The 21,930-nt window shown below is 35.4% G+C and overlaps 1 protein-coding gene across 3 annotated transcripts in view; it reads left to right on the plus strand.

Annotated features, from left to right (window-relative positions):
- The window catches only part of CDH10 (cadherin 10), a 99,681-nt gene extending 88,004 nt beyond the window's left edge, over window positions 1–11,677 (plus strand). For 2 of the 3 annotated variants that reach the window (XM_010400172.2, XM_010400171.3), the window contains exons 9-12: window positions 1,051–1,172; window positions 7,467–7,575; window positions 9,477–9,728; window positions 10,601–11,677. In XM_010400172.2, the coding sequence (XP_010398474.1) occupies window positions 1,051–1,172; window positions 7,467–7,575; window positions 9,477–9,728; window positions 10,601–11,094 (977 nt within the window). In that variant the 3' untranslated portion in view covers window positions 11,095–11,677. Of the gene's footprint in view, window positions 1–1,050; window positions 1,173–7,466; window positions 7,576–9,476; window positions 9,729–10,600 lie in introns of those variants that run through there. The other variant, XM_039549246.1, reaches the window with a different exon arrangement.
- Window positions 11,678–21,930: the final 10,253 nt, after the last annotated feature.

Consider the following 21,930-nt stretch of genomic DNA (forward strand, 5'->3'; position numbering starts at 1 on the left):
ACCTGGAAATTTAAACAATCAGGATGTCAAAAAGATCCACATCACGCTCTTTAGCAAAGGTGTTACTGATAACAAGGAAATGTAATTCCAGCTGCTCCTAAATGTCTTTAGTTTTATCTGAAGCAGAAGAAAAGCAGGGGGAAATCAGTAATTTGGAACAATCTGTTACTGTTGTTACTTATCCAATTCCATTAATGTTGCAAAATCATATAGTGTTTAGCAACCATCCAGCAGAATTCCAAGAAACAGCTGCACTTTTTTACACCCAGGCATTATTTCATATTTTGGTATGGCAGCAAGATCAGCAAGTGAGGACAGGGACACTTGTATTCCTGAACTAACCTAAACTAACAAAAGAGCACTCTGAGTAATAGTAGGATCTTGGCATTTGGCAAGGGAGAGGTTATTCTTGTTTCTTAACCTAAGGTCTGAAAACCTACATTCATATTTTAAAAGTCAATTTAAACATAAAAAAATCTTATTCTAATAAATTCTTTACCAAATACTTGGAGGGTTACTTTCATTCATTTTGTTGGAATTTCATTTTTTTGTTGGCCAAGAAAGGAAAGTCAGACTTGAACATTTTTCAAAATATGTATGCATGTCATCAACTAAATGACCTCTATCCCAGCCAAAACCAACACAATGCACAAAGTCAATCATGTCTCTCTTTGTAAAACAAACTAGATCACAAAGAATTTTAAAATCAGAAATCAAAACCTTGCAAGACCTTGAGCCCACCAAATGATCAATTTTTTTATTGTAGTAGTGGGCATACTTTTCATACACAGCATTTGAATATATTATTAACAATTGCAGCCCCCTATCTTCATGAAAAACTTAATTGCTCACTAGATCCCAATACTTCATTTTTTTTACTCTACACAAATAATTTCCTTATTTTCCAGAAGGACTTATTCTGACCTGTTACTGGTTTGTATGCTAAATATTGACAAGATTCAAACTTCATCATGCTCATGAAATTTGGAAGAAAACAGAAAACTCTTAATAAAAAAATAATCTCATTTTTCTTCTCTCTTATGCTGCCAGACAACCCCAAAGATACTACTCGTGTTCCTGTCTATGTAAGAATTTTGGATGTTAACGACAATGCCCCACAGTTTGCTGTATTCTACGACACTTTTGTCTGTGAAAATGCAAGAGCTGGACAGGTATGCCTTTGATAAACACTTCCCACTATCCAGTTTTGCTACAGTGCTCAATTGTACCTCATTCTTGCCTATTGCTTGGGAAAAATCATATCCAAAATAGCTTTTGAAATGTTAAAAATGAAAGTGAAGTAGCTCTGTAAATGAGCTTAGAGTGAAATCTCAATATGTTACAAGCACATCAGTGTTTCAATCACCATTTTTCCTTACAGAACCCTGTACTGCTGTTAAATCTGGATGAGATATGTCCAAGGCATGGTCATGATTCACTCTGCCATTAATTTCACAAAGTAGGACACTATATGTAACTAAAAAGTTTGATCTATATTTTCAGTAATTCTCCAATAGCAAAGTTCATATATATTTCAATCCACACTGACTGCGATTACAAACTGTAAAATCTGTCACACTTTTTTTTTTTTTTTAATTGTTGAATTTCTCTTTCATTATCACATCAAAAATTTCTGAAAAGAAAACATACATTTTTTAAATGGTAACATTTTCTTTTGGTTCTTAGAGGCTACACAATGTGTACTTCAATTTAAATGAAATGACTGTACTTCTTAATACCTAAATCCCAACAGGCAGTTGCTTATTAGAACTGTTAAAAAAATGTTTTCCTATTACACGTCCCAGAGCATAATCAGCCAATAATAAAACCTTTTAAAATGGTAGCAGTAGTACCTCAGTGCAACCCTTTCAGTACCTTTGAATAGAATGTGGCAGAAGTGCCAGCTTGTCTAACTGTTGGAGTCCCACAGGTATAACATTCAGGTTGTATTACAAATTTCACATCCAGGTTGCCATTCTTCTTTCCAAAGTGACATCAGTTGGAACTTAGAACAAAAAATTTAAGGCCCAAATTTATAATGCATAAAGTATCTAAAGGTACTGAGCAAGTGCATTTGTCTGCCATGACAGTCGTAAGAGAATTCAAGCTGTTAGATAAAGAGAAATCACTGGCTAAAAATGTAGAATTTTTGACAGTTCAAGTGTCTACTATAAATGCTAAAATAATATTTTAATCATTTTCAATATGCCATATGGAATAAGAATTGTAAAAGAAGAACACTGAATTTTCCTCTTCCAGTTTCACAAAAGAAAATCCTGTGTTAAAAAAGTCATATATATAAAAATGCATTAATCCACAAATTTTACCCATCTGAGGTTTCAGAATTTTTTTCTGTGCAGGTTCTAGAAGGTACAAGAAATGTTAATAGAACAGTTAAATTTCCAGATAAATGTATTTTGAGGAACAGGTGTTTTTGTGCTATCTAGACTACTGATGTCAGTATAACTTGAAAGTAAATATAAAAGTTATTTCTACATTTCATTGTTTTTCTGTTTACTTTCAGAATAGGCCATCAGTTAAAAAGTTCAATAAAATAGCACTAATCATTTATAACTAATGAATGAGATGCTAAATAAGTTTACACATCCACAAATGCTTATTTGTTATAGAGCTCAATAGTGTCTTTATCAGAAAAAACCTGCCAAATTTATTGAGAGGGCCATAAATATAAACATTTTTAAAGAAATCTGAGTTGCAAATGATTGCTTAAAGAAAACAATTCACAGCAAGAGAAAAAAATGTAATGCAGGATAACATGAATAATCTATTTGAATGTAATTATATTCTTCTTGTTTACTGGCAGATCATAAATAAGACTTGTTATTTTTCAAATTCAATCTGTCCTGAGACAATCTAATCAATCCAAGCTGAACATGGTTGTTTAAGCTTGATTCCTCCCACATTTCTGCTATTCTTCTTCCCTTTCAGGTTTTCATGATTAGGTTTGATCCATGAAATTTATATCTTCTATTAGGCCACTGAAGCTAATGATGCTTCATCAGTCAAAGATTCTGTGGTATTCATTTCAGCATTTGCCATCTGCTAAAGACAGACATTGTAATGAATATTATATTTTTCCATACATATATATGTACATTTATATATACTATATATGATACCTAGGCATGTGCACATATACACATGTATACAAACATACACATATATGCAAATATATAGCAGGAGAGAAATGTGACTTTTGTAGTCTGTGATTGTTTTCCTGCTTGCTGTTACTGCTGATGTCAGATCGTACCGTGACCTTACAAACAATGAGGGTATCCTATCTTAAAAAGCTCAAGCTACACACAAGCAGCACCTCTGGCAGACTGCTATTTTAGTGGTTGCCATTGTTTTGACCCCCCCAAAAATGAGGACAGTCTTGGTGTGACGGTGTAAAGAGGACACAGGCATTTATGGGAGCTACACAAGGCTGACTCAGTACAAGTTCAGGAAAAGAAAGCAGCAAAATGCTCAGACCTCTGCAGTCCTGGAACCCAAGAAGTTCAGCTGTCCTCCACCCCCAGGTGAGAAGATCCAGGAGCTGGGCATCTGGACAGATGGAATCCCACTGGTTTTGTCAGCTCCCAGCTGTCACACATCTGGCAGCTCAGCTGCCAGTCTCCAAAGATCCTCTAACGTAAAAGACAAGAATCTGTTTAGAAAGCAGAAGTCAGTTCTGCTTTAGAGAGATTTTGCATGGAAGCTGAGTATATCTTTTCTATACATTCATTTTCCCTATCGTAATCGTCAGAAGAGAGGCGCTTCTCTCTTTGTAAATGACCTGCAAAAACAAAAGGCGGCAGGAGTTGACCTTGGTCAGCAGCCACGTGCCCACCCAGCCACTTCCTCCCTCCTTAACAGTACAGGGGGATAAAAGGTAAAAAAGAAAGTGCCTTGAGACAAACTTACCAATTACCATCACTGGCAAAACAGACTCAATTTGGGGAAAATTAATTTAATATACTGTCCGTTTAAAATGGGGCAGGATGGTGAGAAACAAAGAAGAACTAAAGCACCTTCCCTTAATACCCCCCTTCTTCCCAGGTTCACCTTCACCCCTTCACTACTGACTTTCTTCTTCTCGGACACTCCTCCTCACACTTTCTCTGCCTCAGTGTGAGTATTTTCCATGGAGTGCAGTCCTTCAGCATAAATCTACTGCATGGGATCGCCTTCAGGTCCGCAGGGAAGCCCCTGTCCCGCCGGGGTCTCTCCCTGGCCCAGGGCCATCCGTGCCGGGTCTCTCCCGCCTCCGTCCCCGCTCCCGCTGTCCCCTCAGGCTCGCAGGGCTGTTTCCCGCACGGTTCCCCCGCTCAGCCCTGGCTGCCGGGCAGCGTTTTGCCCTCCCTTGGCCAGGCTTTTTCCGGGGCTCTCGCCCGCCCGCCCGTGGCTGAGGGGCTCAGCCGTGCCCTGCGCTGGGGCCGCTGCAGCCGCTGGCACCGCCTGGGCCCGGCCCGGGCAGCCCCGGCACTGCCCCAGCGCCAGCACTCGGACACCTCCACCTGGCACAAGTACATTGTGATGTTTAAATGGCTTCTTACTATCCTGCTGTTATTAGCCTTCATTTTACCAAGTCCGTACATGCCCACTCCCTTTTCACATGGCCCAATGTTATGTAAATAGGTCTAGCTCATAATGGATTTTCTTTCAAAGACATTTTAAAATATGAATGATGTAATCTATTTTCCTTTTCCCTATAACTTAATTCAGCATAGACTATATAAACACACTAGGTTTCTTGAACCTAGTTCTTTTTATGCTGCTCCTCATGCTATCAGCTCATTTGACCCATATAACAATCCTTATCAGAGGTTTTTCTCACCATAATCTTGCTTAAACATGGCTTTTGGGGTCTTTATATTTCCAGAAATTTCCTTGTTTTATTCACCAAGTGTCTCTCTAAAATGAGCTAAAATTTGTATCTATTAAAAAACTAAATTCCTTGAAGTTGTTTTCTAGCATTCAATTTTCTCTTCCTATTTTTCAGATGTTTTTATAGAAATTTCTTAAATCCTTTAATCCTGAAGTGTTATTTTATCTTTGTTTATTGCATCTCCCTCATTTATTTTGACAAATGAGAGTTTGTGGTCAATTTACTTGGAATTTTGTTCTTTCTTTTCAAGTTCCCCTGATTCATTCTTACTTTAGTTTCTTCACTATATAGCCATAGATCTTATATCTTCCAGTGGTTTTACGGGTATCAGAATTTTGTCTTTGCCTTACTTTTTTTCAGAAACTCTCAAAGGTTTACTTTTTTTTCACACTGGCAAGAAAAAATTTTGAACTGCAAATTGGTGTAGGGTTTCTAAATAGTTCTGCTTTATTTTCCTTAATAGCACATTATATTTTCTTTCTTTGACCTGAATTTAAAAGCAACTGTACAGCATATTTTAGATAAAAGCATCTACCTAAACAGTTGATGGAACTGATGCTTGAAGAGGTCCTACCAAGCAGAAAGATGAATTTTGTTGGAATAAGAAGACCATACAACAAACTTGTTTCTACTGGTTTATCAATTTTTTAGTGGCTAAAAATCCTCATGACTACTTCCGGGCCCTTAATTTTCTGATTTATCTTAGACAGTAACATCCTTGTCTTCCCTGCAGTTACTGCTCTGTGGCATTTCTAGAAAGAATAAGCAACTTAAGAGTCTTATACCCTTATTTACAAGGTAATTGGGGTTTCCCAAGGCTGGCAGGTCTAAAAGGAAAAAACACTGTTTGAAACTACACCTAAACCAGAATATATCACATTAACATAGTAATCAATATTTTCAGGAAACAGTTTTCAAACTGCAATTTAATGCTTCCAATTCTACATACTCTTTTTAAACTATGAGTATGGACACTCAGCAAATCAGTTGATTTTCATCAGCCCAACACCTGCAACTGACCATATTCATGGTCTCTAGTTGTAAAGTAAAATAAGCTAGTGTTTTTCTGACTTCATTTTGTAAATAGCTATCAAAACTCATATGCTAATTGCTCACTAAATAATTAAAATACTCATTCTTTAAAAACAAATAATATTCTATGCTTGCATTATCAGTTTTGTTCATTTAGAAACTTACTGGAGGATTGTGTAAGAAAGAAGAGAAAGACAAAACTCTTGTTGAAAAAGCAAGGAAGCTGCAATATTAAAAAAAATCCCATCCTTGCCTGATCAAGAAATTTACTGCTATTTTCTGGATGGACAAGAAAGAAGTTGGGAGTTGGTCATGCATTTGTTAAGGCAAAGAGGAGTGCATTGCAGCTGTTGATGTTAAAGATGATCAGACCTGACAAAAGCTGTGATATGAAGAGAAATGGCTGCATTTGGAAAAACTGGAAGAGGAAAAACAAACAGGGTTTAACAAGTACATAGGGAAGGAGCAGGGGTAAAAATTAGATGTGATTCCATGGTTGAAAAAGCAGTGCAATTTAAAATGATGGATAAGAAATGAAGAATAAAAATGATCTAGACTAAAGATTAATCTATTTTTGGAAGTTAGACTTAAGAACATAATGGAAAATTCAAGCATGCATGCACAAAAATCCAGCCCTAAATTTAGTTTATATGTTATGGTATAAAAAAAGCCCCAGTGTGAAATTAAGCAATAAAGTTAAAAAATGCATTTTGCTTGGGAAACAATATTTTGCCACTGTTAGGTATAGAAATTTCAGTGAAAAAGCCACATATTCCCTTACCTGACAGACAAATAAGTGCTGACAAAGGGCTTGCCATTACTTTCCCCAAAAACACCCAAAATCTTTTGTAGGCATTGCACAAAGCTCTGAGTCTGAGTATGGGACTGACCTGGTGCAGCTTTCTCCGAGAATTGTGACACCAGATTCTCATCCCAGTCCAAGGTGGTGCATCTCTAGGGTGTGCTACAATGTTTTACAAGAGCTGAAATATATGTAAAATCTAACTGGCATTTTTCATCTCTGGAATCATGTTGGTGTGTTCTGCTGTATTAATAAATAGAAAAATCATGTTTAAGAAAAGATGCTTTAATGTTGAAATTTAATTTGAAATGTTAACTTCCCTATCAAAAATACTGCTTTGATAAAATACCATTTCTATCACAAAAATAGAAAAAGTAATGTGAATTACTGTCTTAGGTGTTGATGAGAATTTAAAATGATGAATCAACAATGAAGCATAAAAACTACTGGCTACAGCTGAAACTATTTTTGGCAAGTTTTGTCCACTCTGTAGCTATAAAAATATAGGTGCACATGTACTACCACATGAAAAATACAGATGTCCTTGTTGAAAAAAACTATATAAGATACTTGTTGAACATTTGCTTAGTTTTTATATTTTACCAATTAAATATTAAGTCAATATGTTTGAATGCTAAGTTAATTTAATGCTTTTCATCTTCTTTGATCAGACAGCTGTATCAAAAACCCAGGTGTATTTGGGTTTTTTTGTTGTTTGTTTGCTTGCTTTTTTTCCTGCAGCTTATTCAAACCATAAGTGCAGTAGACAAAGATGACCCTCTTGGTGGACAAAAATTTTTCTTCAGTTTAGCTGCCGTTAACCCTAACTTCACTGTTCAGGATAACGAAGGTAAAATTCATGCCTGTTCCAAGGAAGGAGTTTTATCTTTGCTGTCTGGCTACATTCCTGAAATATATTTGCTTTTGATGTCTATCAATATGTAGAGAAGCTGTGAAGGTTGCTACTGTCAAGAATACTTTACCTGAATGTTTGAGGTTTAAGACTTCTACATTTTTATCTGTGTAAGTGAGGCAAAAATGTGATAAAACAAATTATAAAGAAAATCAGAAAAAGTTCTGGCTTGGGGTAAGAGACAGATGAAATGCTTGACTGCAAAAGAATAACAACCTTTCAAAAATTCCTTCAGCTGACAAGTTGAGATTTTTCACTTTAGCCTATTGTCAAGTAGTTCTGATTGCCCTGGCCTTCTGTTTTGCTTCTTTCTGACCGTTGATGAAAATAATGGTTCTGAGAGGCACTTTGGCTTTTCTTTTGATCCTTCCTCAATTGGTCTTTATCAGAGAAAATTTTCAGAAGCTTCTGTTGAGGAAGTGAGACTATGAATTTTGGCCTTCATTATCAGTATGACTAATGGAGAGGACTCTAAACTACAAAATTTTAAAATGAGAGGGGACATGGTATCAGCCTTCAAATGTGTCAAAAGCATAAAGGCAGCAGGAATAATCCTCTACGCCTGATGACGATTTCAGGAAGTAATAGACTACAAACAACAGCAGAAAAAAATTTCTAACAGTAGGGAAAGTGAAGTAAATCAAATAGTTTGGGTACCCTATAAAGTCACTTGTGGGAGAGCTATTTAAAGATGCCTAAGACACATAATTTTTGATGTTGAGTGAAAACAAATAGTGTTAAAATACACAAAACCAGTGAAGGGAAGCAATAAAAGAAAAGTTTGTGTTTCACATCTTGAAGTCTATGAAAAAATATATGATTTAATGTTTTAAATTAGGTCCTGAGTTCAGAGAGTTACAGATCTTGGTATTTCCTTGCTGTCTGTAATTATTTTCTTTCTTTTTGCAAATGGGTTATTTTAGTTCTGTCTGAAGATTGGCTGTCAAGATAGCTAACCACATAGCTCAAGCAATCCACAACTATGATGAAAATTAAATTTTGCTTTTAGTCCACACTAAACCTGTTTTTTCTCTCTTTTGGACTAAAAAGTTAACAACTCTGGTGTTGGCTGACACTCTAGCATTGTGGCTCTAACAGTAGAAGAAATAGTCTCTCTGTGTTATTCATTCCTTCTCTTCCTTCCCTTTCCTCTGGCCACTCAGTGAACAGCTTTTGATGCTGAAGTATCCTGCATACAACTAAGATTTGTCTGCTACAGATTCAGTTTAGTAAGTTCACTTCTCAAAACCATGCAGGAATACTTACCATCTTTAACATTTTCTGAATTCCTAAGTCAATTTCTATCCAAAAAAAAAAAATCTACTTCATGTGCTGAGGTACATATTCATTGTTCTACAGCGTGTTGGAAGTGGTTTGGTGTAGCAAATCTCATACTGAGTTGACAGATAGCGTTCCTGTGGGTGTTGTCACAGATGATCCATAGAAAGAATCTTCCAGAACAGAGTGCTTTTTGAACTGCTCAAAGTGGAAGGTTATTTTTCCTCAGTTGGCCGCTGTATTTCAGGGTTTCAGCCCTGAACTGTAACTGTGTCACACACTGCATGCATTAATCTAGAAAGCACTTTAAGCTTTGAGAAATCCTCTTTTCAAATCACACGCAAAAGTGGTGCAGAGGCACAGAGGAGCGGGCCAGATGCACCTAAAAAATCATAAATAGCTTTCTGATCAAATGGGAATGTTGTTAGAAAAAACAAGAGGTATCACTATGATATCAGGAATTATTTTTCAGTGATATAAAATATGACGATTTGCATTTACTATAAGTGGTGTGGTTTCTGTTCGTATAGTCTACAACAGTATATTTTTAATCAATCTAGATAACACTGCCAGGATTTTGACAAGAAGGAATGGCTTCAGTCGACATGAAATAAGTACTTACCTTCTACCAGTGGTGATATCGGACAACGACTACCCGATCCAGAGCAGCACAGGCACGCTGACCATCCGGGTGTGCGCCTGTGACAGCCGGGGGAACATGCAGTCCTGCAGCGCTGAGGCCTTGCTCCTCCCTGCCGGCCTCAGCACGGGGGCACTGGTGGCCATTCTCCTCTGCATCATTATTCTGCTAGGTAAGAAGAGAAACACATCTTCCTCTGCCCAGGAACAAATATTTCAGGCCTGACTCATTCCACAAAATTATGCAGGTTGATAAAATTAATGATGATGGATTTTGCAAGAAGAACTTAACTGCAGCTTAAAATAAAAAGGAAAAACAAAGGCAAACCTTGTTTATCTGCTAATTGAACACTGTAAATAAGAATTCAAGGCCCAGACTGGTAAAATTATCAGTGTGCAACCAGAAGCTCATTTATGTTCTTTCATTAAGTTGTCCAAAAAAAAGTTCAGAGAGGATGAATAGTATAACCAAAAATTGCTTTCATGTCTTTCATTTTAATTTTTTTTTTTGAGGAAAAGTCTCTTTTTTATTTAAATAACTACTAAAGATCAATATGCAGTATATATTTCACATCTAATATAACAGTAAGAAGTAATTTTACTATATTAAAGCACTACCTATCTAGTGGTTTCAGTGCTGTAATGAAAAAAAAAAAGGAAAATTTTGTAAAACCTCCATTTTGTGGTTTTCAGAATAACTCTCAATGACCTATAATTCAACTAAAACCCACTTTTTAGTAAGGTCCTTTGAGCTTGAAAGAGGAAAATTATCTTCAGAATAGACCTGGCTATTTAAAGCTCATTACAGCTACAGAAAGAGCATGCAGACAAGCTCATGGTCCTGTAAAGCAGAGCACACAAAGCAAAATAGCTTTTTGATATAGACTGTACTGTGCCACCATTATACAGATAGAGGTGTTTATCCAGTTATCAAAAAAATGAGTTGGTGAAATGTAGCTGAAATGTGGTTCTTGTACCTGATGGATTTGCTGCTAAGAAATTGTTAAATAGAGATCTTTACTCATTCTTTGTTTCCCTCTTTAAGTTATAGTGGTGCTATTTGCTGCTCTGAAGAGGCAACGAAAGAAGGAGCCTTTGATCCTCTCTAAAGAGGACATCAGAGACAACATTGTGAGTTATAATGACGAAGGCGGCGGAGAGGAAGACACCCAAGCCTTTGATATCGGCACACTGAGGAATCCAGCAGCTATTGAAGATAAGAAGCTTCGACGAGACATTATCCCTGAAACATTGTTTGTGCCACGGAGGACTCCTTCGGCCCCAGACAACACGGATGTCCGAGATTTCATTAACCAAAGGCTAAAAGAGCATGACACTGATCCCTCTGCGCCGCCGTATGACTCGCTTGCAACCTATGCCTATGAAGGAAATGATTCCATAGCTGAATCCTTGAGCTCCTTGGAGTCAGGTACTACCGAAGGAGACCAAAACTATGATTACCTGCGAGAGTGGGGCCCTCGGTTTAATAAGCTAGCTGAGATGTACGGTGGAGGAGAAAGTGACAAAGACACTTCTTAACCTACAGTAGGCTACTTTTGTCTTTTCCTTTAAGCGGAAGTAATTTTACAGACACCTTCTGCACTCAACAGTATTTAACATTCAGGAAAATTTTCCTGCCACTCAGCACAATGGTTTCCTTTTAAAATTTGTTTTAAACTTGTCCATTAATGTCATTCATTCTTTCTAGTAGGATGCCACTTGGAATATATACAACATTTTATTTAATCAACTTCCAAGAGCCAAAGCTATGGAAATTCAGTGTTGTACATTTTAGTAAGTAAAATAAACAATATCTTACCTTCAGAAATTTGAACAGGGTGATAATCCCTTAAGCAACCTCATGTACAAGCCGCTTCTGTTAGGTACATGTCCTATCCCTGCAAGTGCAGCTTTTAAGATGGCAAAGAAGAAAAAAAATCCAGTATGTCCTGTTCTGTACATTAAAATAAAACAAAATGTACATGTGGTGTTAATAAGTGTAATATGCAGCTGGTTTAAAAAAAGTTTGTGCAACTTCATTTCATCAAATTCTATCTGCCAATGTTTTATATTTATATTTTTGTATTTATTTTTAAAAAATAAACCAGTTTTTACAACTATGTTAATGCTTGCCTGCCTGTTCTAGCCATGAGTTTCAAGCTTGAAGAGAACATGGAATTTCTCCAGTGACATCACAACCAACTGCTAGTACTTCTGTGCTGAAATATTGTCCATACACGCAACACAGACTGAAGTGCTTGTGCTTACTGAGAGAGGAACAAGCTATGCACTTACTTGCTCAAAAGTGCTGTCTACAGTTCAATGCTTAAGAGAATTTTTTGTTATTATTTTTTAACTAAACTGATCATATTCTAGTCCAGAAAGATGAATTACTATCTTGAATAGCCTTATTCTAAAAATATGCTGGCACAATTTATCTATCCAAACATATAACATTAGTTTCAAAATCTCAGTTTATTTGTTCTATAGTTCTCCATTTTGAATCATAATTACATCATCAGAAGTGATCTGTAATTGCAACCGATACAGCGTAAAAAGATGCTCAATCATTTTTAAGCTCTTTTTTTTCCAAAGACAAATCATTTGCTGACAAGCTACTATGTGATGCATTTCAACCACCTTTAGAGCTGTCAATCTGAAGACAAAACGTGTCACAAAAACTGGCATTCCCCTCCCCTCAATTTACTGAGGTTTCTCAAGTCTAGTAAAAAGAAACCTGAGCAACTAGCCAACTGTAACCAAAATTATACTTTAGATATTACAAGACAAAATAGGTACCCAAAAGCATTTTGAAATGTCTCTTCTTTTCTTTTAATCTTTAGGTTACACAAGTTTTGTACTAGACAAGCACTGCAAATTTGAAATGCTGCTGAGATCAAGTAATTTCAGAGCCAAAGCAGTATGTTACAAGGTCTGTATTAGCTAGTGTGGGAGAAACACATCTGAAGGATTATTCCTCCTCTCGTTCTCTTAGCTGCTTATTGGCATAAAACCAAGAGATATTGGAAATATGTTAGTCCTCTGAAAAGTGGAATGCTGCATTCTCTTTTAGTTGGATATTTCTTCTTCTTAATGGGTTGATAAAACCCAATGAAGTTGAAAGCTGAATACAGTACCATTATGCAATCTACTTTGGTGCAATAGAGACCAAATTTTTATTGACTTGATATCAAGTTAAACTATTTGATCTATTAAGAAACTGTGACTATTATGGATTTTTCTTCACTTCAATCAATAATACTTTTATTAACTAAGGATTTTTTATATTCTTTAATAGAACATGAATCTGAGAATATTAAGAAATGTCTTACATAATCAGCATTACAAAGCTTTTTAAAAGTCTTACAGGTGATACAAACAGTTGATCTTCTTTATGAGTACCTAGTGAACAGGACTAAATTTTTTTTCTTCCAAATCTACATTTGTCTTCAACAGCATGTAATAGGAAGAAGCAAACAAATAATATCCATCCATTAAGTACATAGATAAAAGACACTCTTCTTAAACTAATTTTGACTACAGCAACATTGAGATCAGTGACACCCTAGGTATTTAACTGAGTATGTACTAGGACAGAAGATAAAATGGCAGTAAAACGTCTGGGCTTTTACCCTCTTTGCTAAAAACAAGATTTCGTTTAAAAGGTCCAGACAACACTTTTACATATGACTCAGTAAAAATCTCTGGGTTTTTTTTTCCAGAAAAAAAAAAAAACCAAACAAATTCACACATCTCCCTCACTATTCATACATATCAGCAAACATCAAATGAGACTGTATAACTTTGATTTACATTACAGTACTAATTTCTATAAGGAAATATTTGTCTATCACTATGTTCAAGGAAGTTATTTTATAACTGTTCAGCAGAATCTGAATCTGATGTTTTAAATTTAATCCTGTATGTGTTATTAAATAAAATGTTAGTATACATTGTGAAAGTATATAACCATATATAAACATACTACTACCATTATTATATAAATAGTATGAACGGAATTTTTTAAAGTTTGTTGCCATATCCTTGGACATTTATTTCTCAGTACATTTTAGGAAAAGTTAAAATACAAATTTTCATTTCAGCATTGTAGATGCTACTCTGACAATAGAATTTCCCTGTACAAATATACAATATTTTACTATACAATGCTCCAGCCTAGTGGAAGTGGGTACAGGAATATGAGGTCATCTGTGCAGACAAATCATTACAATAGCATTCTGGAAGTCAAAATTCATTGTTATATCTGATTTATTTTAGGACCTGTATGTATCACAAACAACTGGCTCTGGTTCTTAATATTACAGGCAACCTCGGAATAGTCCACAATGTTCTCCATGGCCTTACACACCATGGATGGGTCACAACAGCTCGGTCAAGTGTAAGGCCATATAGGAAAAGATCATCTCCACGAGCATCCTATGTCATAGAAAGTGAGAAGAAAGGAATCAAGGACTCTATCACAATGTCTTCTTACACCCTCAGAGTAGTGAGGAATTGGAAAGTGAAACTCTTAGACAATTCAAAGTGGAAAAAATGTAAAACAAGATTCCTGCTTCCTAAGTAGTACCTCCTAAGCTCAGCCACACGAAATGGTATGAAAATTAACAAAATATAACAACATTTAGTAAACAAAATCCTGGTATTGTTTAGTCTGAATGAATTTTCTATATGTTCTTAAGACAAAAATGCCGCAGGACCATAGAAAACAAAGAAAATGCATTAATATTGCATTTCAGGTGGAACTTACATGTTACTGACAAGACACACCTTATGAATGTTTAAAAAGTCAGAAGCCTATAAAAACTATTGCAGCCACTGGACCTGGACAGTGAGTTCTTGGAGTCTGTTGCAAAAAAAAAAAAAAAAAAATTAAAGAATTAAAGGGATTTTTTGGAAGGAGATGTGCACAAGATCTTATGTTAGTGACAGTAATGTAAAGAGTAATATTTCATAGGTCCTTCAGGAAACTGGTTGATAGTAAGTAGGAACAGTAAGGAGAGTAAAAAACCCAGAGAGCAAAACAAGCACTTAAACCAACAAAATCCTCACATTGCAAATGATCAGGTCAATACCCACCAGCTTCCATCTCTGTATATGCAGATGTTTTTCACTCATTCACTCTTACAAGGTATCATATTTCCATCATTTCTCCTTCAGTCATATGTAATAGTATTCCCAGACCAAACTATTTATCTATTACATTACTGTCTGCCAAGAGTTTACCTTTCATTCCTCTCACTCATTTTCCAGTGTGACTCTTGTTGCTTTTGAATCAGATGTTCCTATTACTTCTTAAATTATTCCTATGTTACCTGTCACACAAAGTTGGAAGAATGAGGACCAAATTTGCTACATTATTTCCCTTCAAACCTGTTCTTATAATTTTCTCCTACTGGGTTAACTACATAAACACTTGTTAATGGCTACAGAGCTGCTCATTATGCTAATCACAGAATATTCTGAGTTGGAAGGGACCCACAAGAATCATCATGAATGATGGAGAAAATTAAATGCAATCATTTCTCCAGGTTGCTTCAGACTGGTTTGCCCTTATTCTATCAGCATTAAAATTTTTGACAGTGTTCCTCTAAGTCTGTCCAACAGTGAAAAAAAAGTAAATGCTCTCTTTTGGCCCATCACTAACTACTCAAAACAAAAAACAATGACCCTTTCAGGAAGCTAGTTAGTAACGTACATCTGATATAAGAATATCAAGAGCTTAGGTTTCCTTACTTTTTGTCAAATAAGTTGAATTAGAGATCAGACAACAAAAGTTACCAGAAGCCTTCAAACACTGTGTTACCATTATCAGGCTCACTTGAACAGCACAGAAATCACCCACCTGTAATCTGTTCATAGCAAGATGCACAGATTGATGTTCAAGCTAAAACAATTTCACTCATTCATAACAGTGTTATCTATTATGTTCAAAGCCGTCCTATAAATCGTAAACATAAGGAGAAAATACGAAATATAAGGAGACATGTGAATACAACTTTTATTTTTCCAACAAAGTATTCTGGGCTTCTCTATTGTCTCTCCAGTTTTTCAGAAGCTTATTTAAACTCTATTCTAACATGGTGAAGCTAGATGAAAAGTCACTTTCTACATGACAGAAGATAGAACTAATTACATGGGAATTCGCAAATAAAATAAGCCAGAGAGAATTTTCTAATTTTTTTTGGTTTCTCTTCTTCACAGCTATTTTTGTTTCCATTTTAAAAAAATATAGTCAACCATGAAATCAAAATGACAGTTTTTAAACCAATATTTTTTTCTGAATGCTAGTTTCTCTTTTTTTTTCCCCAAAAAAAATCAAACCAAACATTTACTTTTTGAGAAAATTCATTGTCTTTAAATTGATGTAAAGCTTAGTCAACAAGGAAAAAAAAAAATTTGAAAATAAATCTGAAATATTTGTTTTTTGACTACAAACCAGAAATCGTTTGAATTTTAAACTTGCAATTGGCAAAATAATTTTTTACATTTCCATTCATGTTTGCAAACCAGTATATTGTTTATTGATTAAATTTTGGAAGACAAGCATTTTATAAATATTTTTGCACCCATGTCTAGGCACTGTGTGTGGAAACTTTTAGCAAAACTTTTTGAGGGAAGCAGAACAAGTTCTAATTTATTATATTCATTAAAATTCAGAGGAAAGTCAGCAGCTAATCTAGAAAATATGTTTTATATATGTTATATGTATGTTTTATTTATTCCAAACAGGTAGGATGTTTTGCAACTCTGCAGTCACAGAAAGTACAGCAAATACAAATCGATTAATCAGTAACAACTGAAAAGATTTGGAAGTCATGACACTGTTGACAAACTTTAATTTACAGAGGAACTTTGGTGTATTTAACATATATGCATAAAAAATATCTCCATCATATTGCACGTGGCTATTATGTCTCTCATCCCATTAATTTCAAAATAGTAAAAAATTACAAAAGTAATGAACATTCATAATATTGGCTGGTTTCTGGTTAGTATGGTAATCTGCTTGTTCCAAAGGACAGAAATTCAGATTTTTGCCACCTACAGGAATTTCATTTTCATGCTATGAATTAAGGCAGTCACAGTTTTTACATATAGAGAAGGGAACTTCAGATTTCACAGTCTGCTTAGCTTTCCAAAAGATATTTGGCAAGGTCTATCACCAACATTCCTAAAGAAATTAAGCTAGAAAATCTTCTCAACAAAATACAGAAAAATCAATTAAAGTAAATATTAAATAATCCTAATAGAGGAAGGACAAAAATGGAATTCTTCTAGATCTGTTCTTTTGATCTGGCAAAGCAAATGAATAATGGGTATGAGAGCTTATTTAGGACTGTTATTGAGTAAATAAAAAGGCCATTCAAAAGAATGTGAACTGATGAAGTGATACAACATGGTTATTCACAAATGAGATCTTGTATTTATGATAGCTAATTGTGGGAAAGTCTTACCTCAGTATTAAGTAAATAAAGGAAATAATATATTAAGAATTATCAGGAAAAGAACAAAAAAAAAAATTATGCTACTGACTGTCATGTCCTTATATTGAAGGTTTTATTTGTTGTCATTAGCATGTCCTCCCCTAGAAAAGTTATTCTCCATCTTGCAAAGATAAAGAAGAGGATAAGGGATGATCAAAGTCAGAAAATGTTTTCTCTATAAAAAACAAGGCAGGCTGGGATATTGCAGCTGATAGGAGACAGATGTCTATGAAAACACGAGTTATATGGAGGATCTAATACTCACTGTGTGAATATTAGAATCAGGAATCTTCTAATAATAACAACAAATATCAGGTTCAAAAAGAAGAAAAGGAGATTATTTTTCAGCTACAAAACACACTTAAGACCATGGAGTTCCTTGCTGCAAGATTTTGTAGATGCTTAATCTACACGTAGATGTAACCCATTTTTGCTTAAATGGATTACAAAATTTTTGAAGGAAATGTTTCAAGAGCTCCTCCATGTAAGTTATAATCAATCAAGAAGCCCTGGAATTTTATGCTGTCAGTGATCATAGAAGAAACTTTTAAAAGTAATTATCACTACATGCTTATTTTATGCTTTCACTCTTCCTAACCACCCACAGCTGGCCACCATCAAAGACAGGCTTTGATGATCTAGACATTTGGATTTCTGGTATAATGATTAATATGTTCTCATTTATATGACATTCCCTCTGTCCCCAGAAACAAATCCCACCATTTAATTCTCAGTGCAAATGGATCAACAATCCTTGACATTCTTTCGATGTATCTCTAACAGCTGCTGAATTGTCATGCCAGAAAATGTTTTAACAGTATCCAGAATAGAAGTAGACCAGGAAAATGTTAGATGGTATTGACAGAAAAGCTCTATTTTACCTTTACTCAGCTCAACTCACCTTCCCTTCACTACAGTTGCACTTTAATATAAGTGGGGCCAAAATATAAATTTATTCAAAGAAAATTTAGTGGGTACTTTTCCAAGACATTGTTAGCATAATAGCTAGCAAACACTAGGTTTAATAAGACTATAATATAAATTGGAATTTAAAATATTTCCCTCCATCAGACATAGTCAAGGATATCATAGATAATTTAGCTGCCATAACCATCACTTTGTTTAGTTATGGCAGTTGGCAAAACCTTTTCGTAACTCAGAGGCTGCTGAAAACTAATATTGGAAGGAAACTGTTGTCCAACTTCTTTCTCTCCTCCAAATTATTCATGTTTGAGAAGTATTGTTTTGCTTACTACTGTTTATGGTACATTCAAAGCAAAATATATCCGAAAGAAAATACTATTTCTAAAATCAATATTATATATATATATATATACACAAGTATGTATTCATGTTCTAAATAAGCATATCACAATACAGATAAACAAGTACACAATATAGATGCATTAAAAGGGAAACAAACATGTTTCATTCCTATTAACAAGATACAATTTCAGAAATGTCACAGTAACCTTTCTAGATGACACTCCCAGCAGAGAAACTTTAGAAAACTGCTATGCACAATTACACCAAAGATATATAAACTTTCCTGCATCACCAACTCAAAACAGTGACCTGAGCAGCCTTTGTACAAATGAGACTGGAAGATAGAAAAAAAAGAGAATCATGAAGGTTGTCTTCTGACCTTTAATTATATCATCTGAAAAACAGTTCATGTAAAAAAGTGTTCCTTTTTAGCTAAGGGCTCAGTCTGGCCTTCTTCCACACTAGTGCACTAGAGAGAGAGAAAAATCTTCCTTATTGCAAATTTCCATATACTCCAAGTATTATGGTAGCTCTTATGCTTCCCTATTTTACTTGCTCTATTTTCCTCAGTTCCACACTGGGTAGACTTGTTTTGGGAATAGTTTGAGGCTACTATATAATGACTATTTTCTGTAGAGATTTGCCTCATTTCATACAGAGATTGTCATTCGTAGTAAAAATATTCCAACAAAAATACCGCTTCCCAAGGAAGTAGTTTTCAATTTCTACTTTTACTCTCCTTTTAAGGAGAGTCTTAAAATAAAATAAGTATTGGTAAACATAATCTATATAGTTTGAATTTCTGAGCTCCAAGCTTGTGGCAAAATCATCAGCCCTTCAAACCAAGAATTCACTACATATCTCAGCTAGAAGGTATTTTCTTACTTTAGTAGTTATTCCTCAGATCTTATTTGTAAAAAATATATAAATAAGCCTTTTAGGCCATGAGGATTTTTATTACTAAATTAATTTTCTAACACTGGTCTTCTATAGTGGCAAGCACAATAGGAATGTCAGGAAAAAAAACAAAAAAAAACAAAGCAAAACAAAGCAAAATACTTGATATAGCCCTTTCTAAGCATAATAAGGCAAATTAAATATTTGGCCATCCATTGGACAAAGTCAATAGTTACTGATGAAGTGCAGGCTAGCTTTCCCTCTATAGAGAAAAAAAAACCTGAAAAAAACCACCACATGATTAAAACTCACCCATAACACACACACAAAATAAAGGAATAAGCACAACCTCAATAACAGCGTTTTCTGAGTTGCCTTTACAACCTCAATTTTGCTAATGTTGGGTTTGAGCATTATTCCCATTAGTAGATGATAAAATTAATCAGATTTTTCCTTACAAATTCAGTTTTACCTGTATTGTAAAGTGCAAGGAACCATTTCATACATAAAATTTTCAAATGTGACTGGTCTAAGATTCCTTGTAGTTTTAGCTCATTTAAAATGCAAGGAAAATTTGTTAGTTTCTTTGTTTAGTGTAAGTAAGGGCCTACCACATTATTGTTTCCTGAAAAAAATAGAATCTTATATTAATATTAATATTAGTAAAACTTTAGATTTCTTATCTGTGATATAGCAAAATAAAAAAATACCCTAAACCTTCAACTATAAAACATTAAAAAAGAAAAGCCTTATTATCAGCAGAGACATAAAAGCAAATTCTATTTCCCTAAAATTCCAGTTCATAGCATAAAAACAATTGAATAATAAATTCTAACTATTCTTAAAGGTAGATTTAGCAATTTGTCAATATTTATTCCTTTCTGACAACACATTAAGAAACCCTCATATAAGAATATGACTTACTGTTGTCATTTTATTTACAGGCATGCTCTGACCAATACCACAGGCCTTACCCCTGCTCTTAAGAACTGTCAGAATAAAATCAATTACCTAATGAGAAATTGCTCTCATGAAGTGCTTCAGTCTTCCACATTTGGTTCAGTACACGTTTTTGCAGATGTGCACATGCTTGCAAACTGAAACTGGGTTTTGACCAAGACAGTAAGCAAACAGTCCTGTGTATCTCCTTTCTGAATTCAAATCTTTGTAGTTCCAGAGCTAAAAACCTGCCTGATTATGCATTGTTACAGAAGGATGTTATTTCTTTCAGCATCAAGTACATAATGTTACAAACCAAAGCCCATCTATTTCTCAAGCATGCCTTAACACTGTTAAAATTAATGTTAGCAAGCTTAATTGAAGGTGCCTAAAACCAAATTTGAGAGTAACTTTGAAGACCTGTAACTGAAAAAACAGAGGAAATTTTTCTCAAAGTTTTTATGTAAGGAAAAACAAATCAACCTACAGAACTTACAGGAATCTGCACAGTTAAGTTTCAGCTTTGTAGCTATTTGTCAGCTCAGTCCATTTCAATGAAAACAAAATATTTCTGTGATTGCATCCCTTAATTAATGTAAGTAAAAGCAATAGTAATCAACATTCATAGATGCAGATAAAAATCTCTTTAAGCCCACCAAAAATAACTACTCTATCACCTATTTACATATATCTAAGCCATTTAATGCACAAACAATTATCTTATGCAAGATACGAAAGGAAAAACATTTCATGTTTAAAAGGAAAATGTCAGACAGGAGAGGGGAGCAGCCTAGTTTTTGTCTAGGACTCAAACGCTGTGAAACGAATTAACAGCAATTCATGCTGCCACCGGACATTAAATATAAATTAATTTTTATTTATGAAGTAATGAAAGCTGAACAATTGGTTTTGTGTTTGTTTTTTGAAGTGTTATTACAGGATCTCGCAGTGACCGCTGCTGTCTACTGCCCAGGCTAACTCCAGCGGTGTGCGGCAGGAGTGGGGAGCAGCTGGAGGCACGGAGCTTTAAAGCTGCTCCTCTGCAGCCTCCGCTCTACCCAGGGGAGCACCGGCTCCAGGCACTGCAGCAGCCAGCAGCCCTCGAGGAAGGGAACGATAAAAAGTAGCGGGGAGGCTTGCCGTGGGACATAATCCAAGCTTATTGGAGGGTATCCACAGAGAACAAGCCCCAATCAGATCTGAACAACTTATAAAGGGAGGCGTTACAACGGGGATGGATTGACAGAGGACCAATAGGGATCTTTAGGAGAGGGATGTGGACAGGGATGGACATTCACATGGGCCAACAGTCTTGAGGGGTGGAGAGAAAGGGGTCACAGGCCCCAATGGGGCGTCAAGGTTTAGGGGATTTCCAGAGGGGAGGTATCCGAGGGGGCAGGATCTCGGGGGATTGACAAGGACCATAAGGATAAACCGGGAGGGCTCAGGTGACGGACACCAAACTTTCAGGAACAATGGGAGGGGTTTGGGTGATTGATAGGGAAAGAGCCAGAACAAGGGGAGGGGATAACCATATTGGGAGCACCGGGGGCACAGCTTGGATCTGGGACAGACCAACTGGGGGCAGGAGTGGGGAAGGTAGGGATGAACCATTGGGGTACAGAGAACATATAAAAATACAATAAAAACATTGCATCACCACAACAGGACAAAGTATTAAAATAATGTAGCAATAAAATATTGTTGTATTACTTGAAAAAATGGCCAATGTTTGCTTCGATCATTGGCTCAGCTTTATTTCTTCCAG

This window comes from Corvus cornix, chromosome 2 (assembly GCF_000738735.6).
Source record: "Corvus cornix cornix isolate S_Up_H32 chromosome 2, ASM73873v5, whole genome shotgun sequence".
Classification (NCBI taxonomy): domain Eukaryota; kingdom Metazoa; phylum Chordata; class Aves; order Passeriformes; family Corvidae; genus Corvus; species Corvus cornix.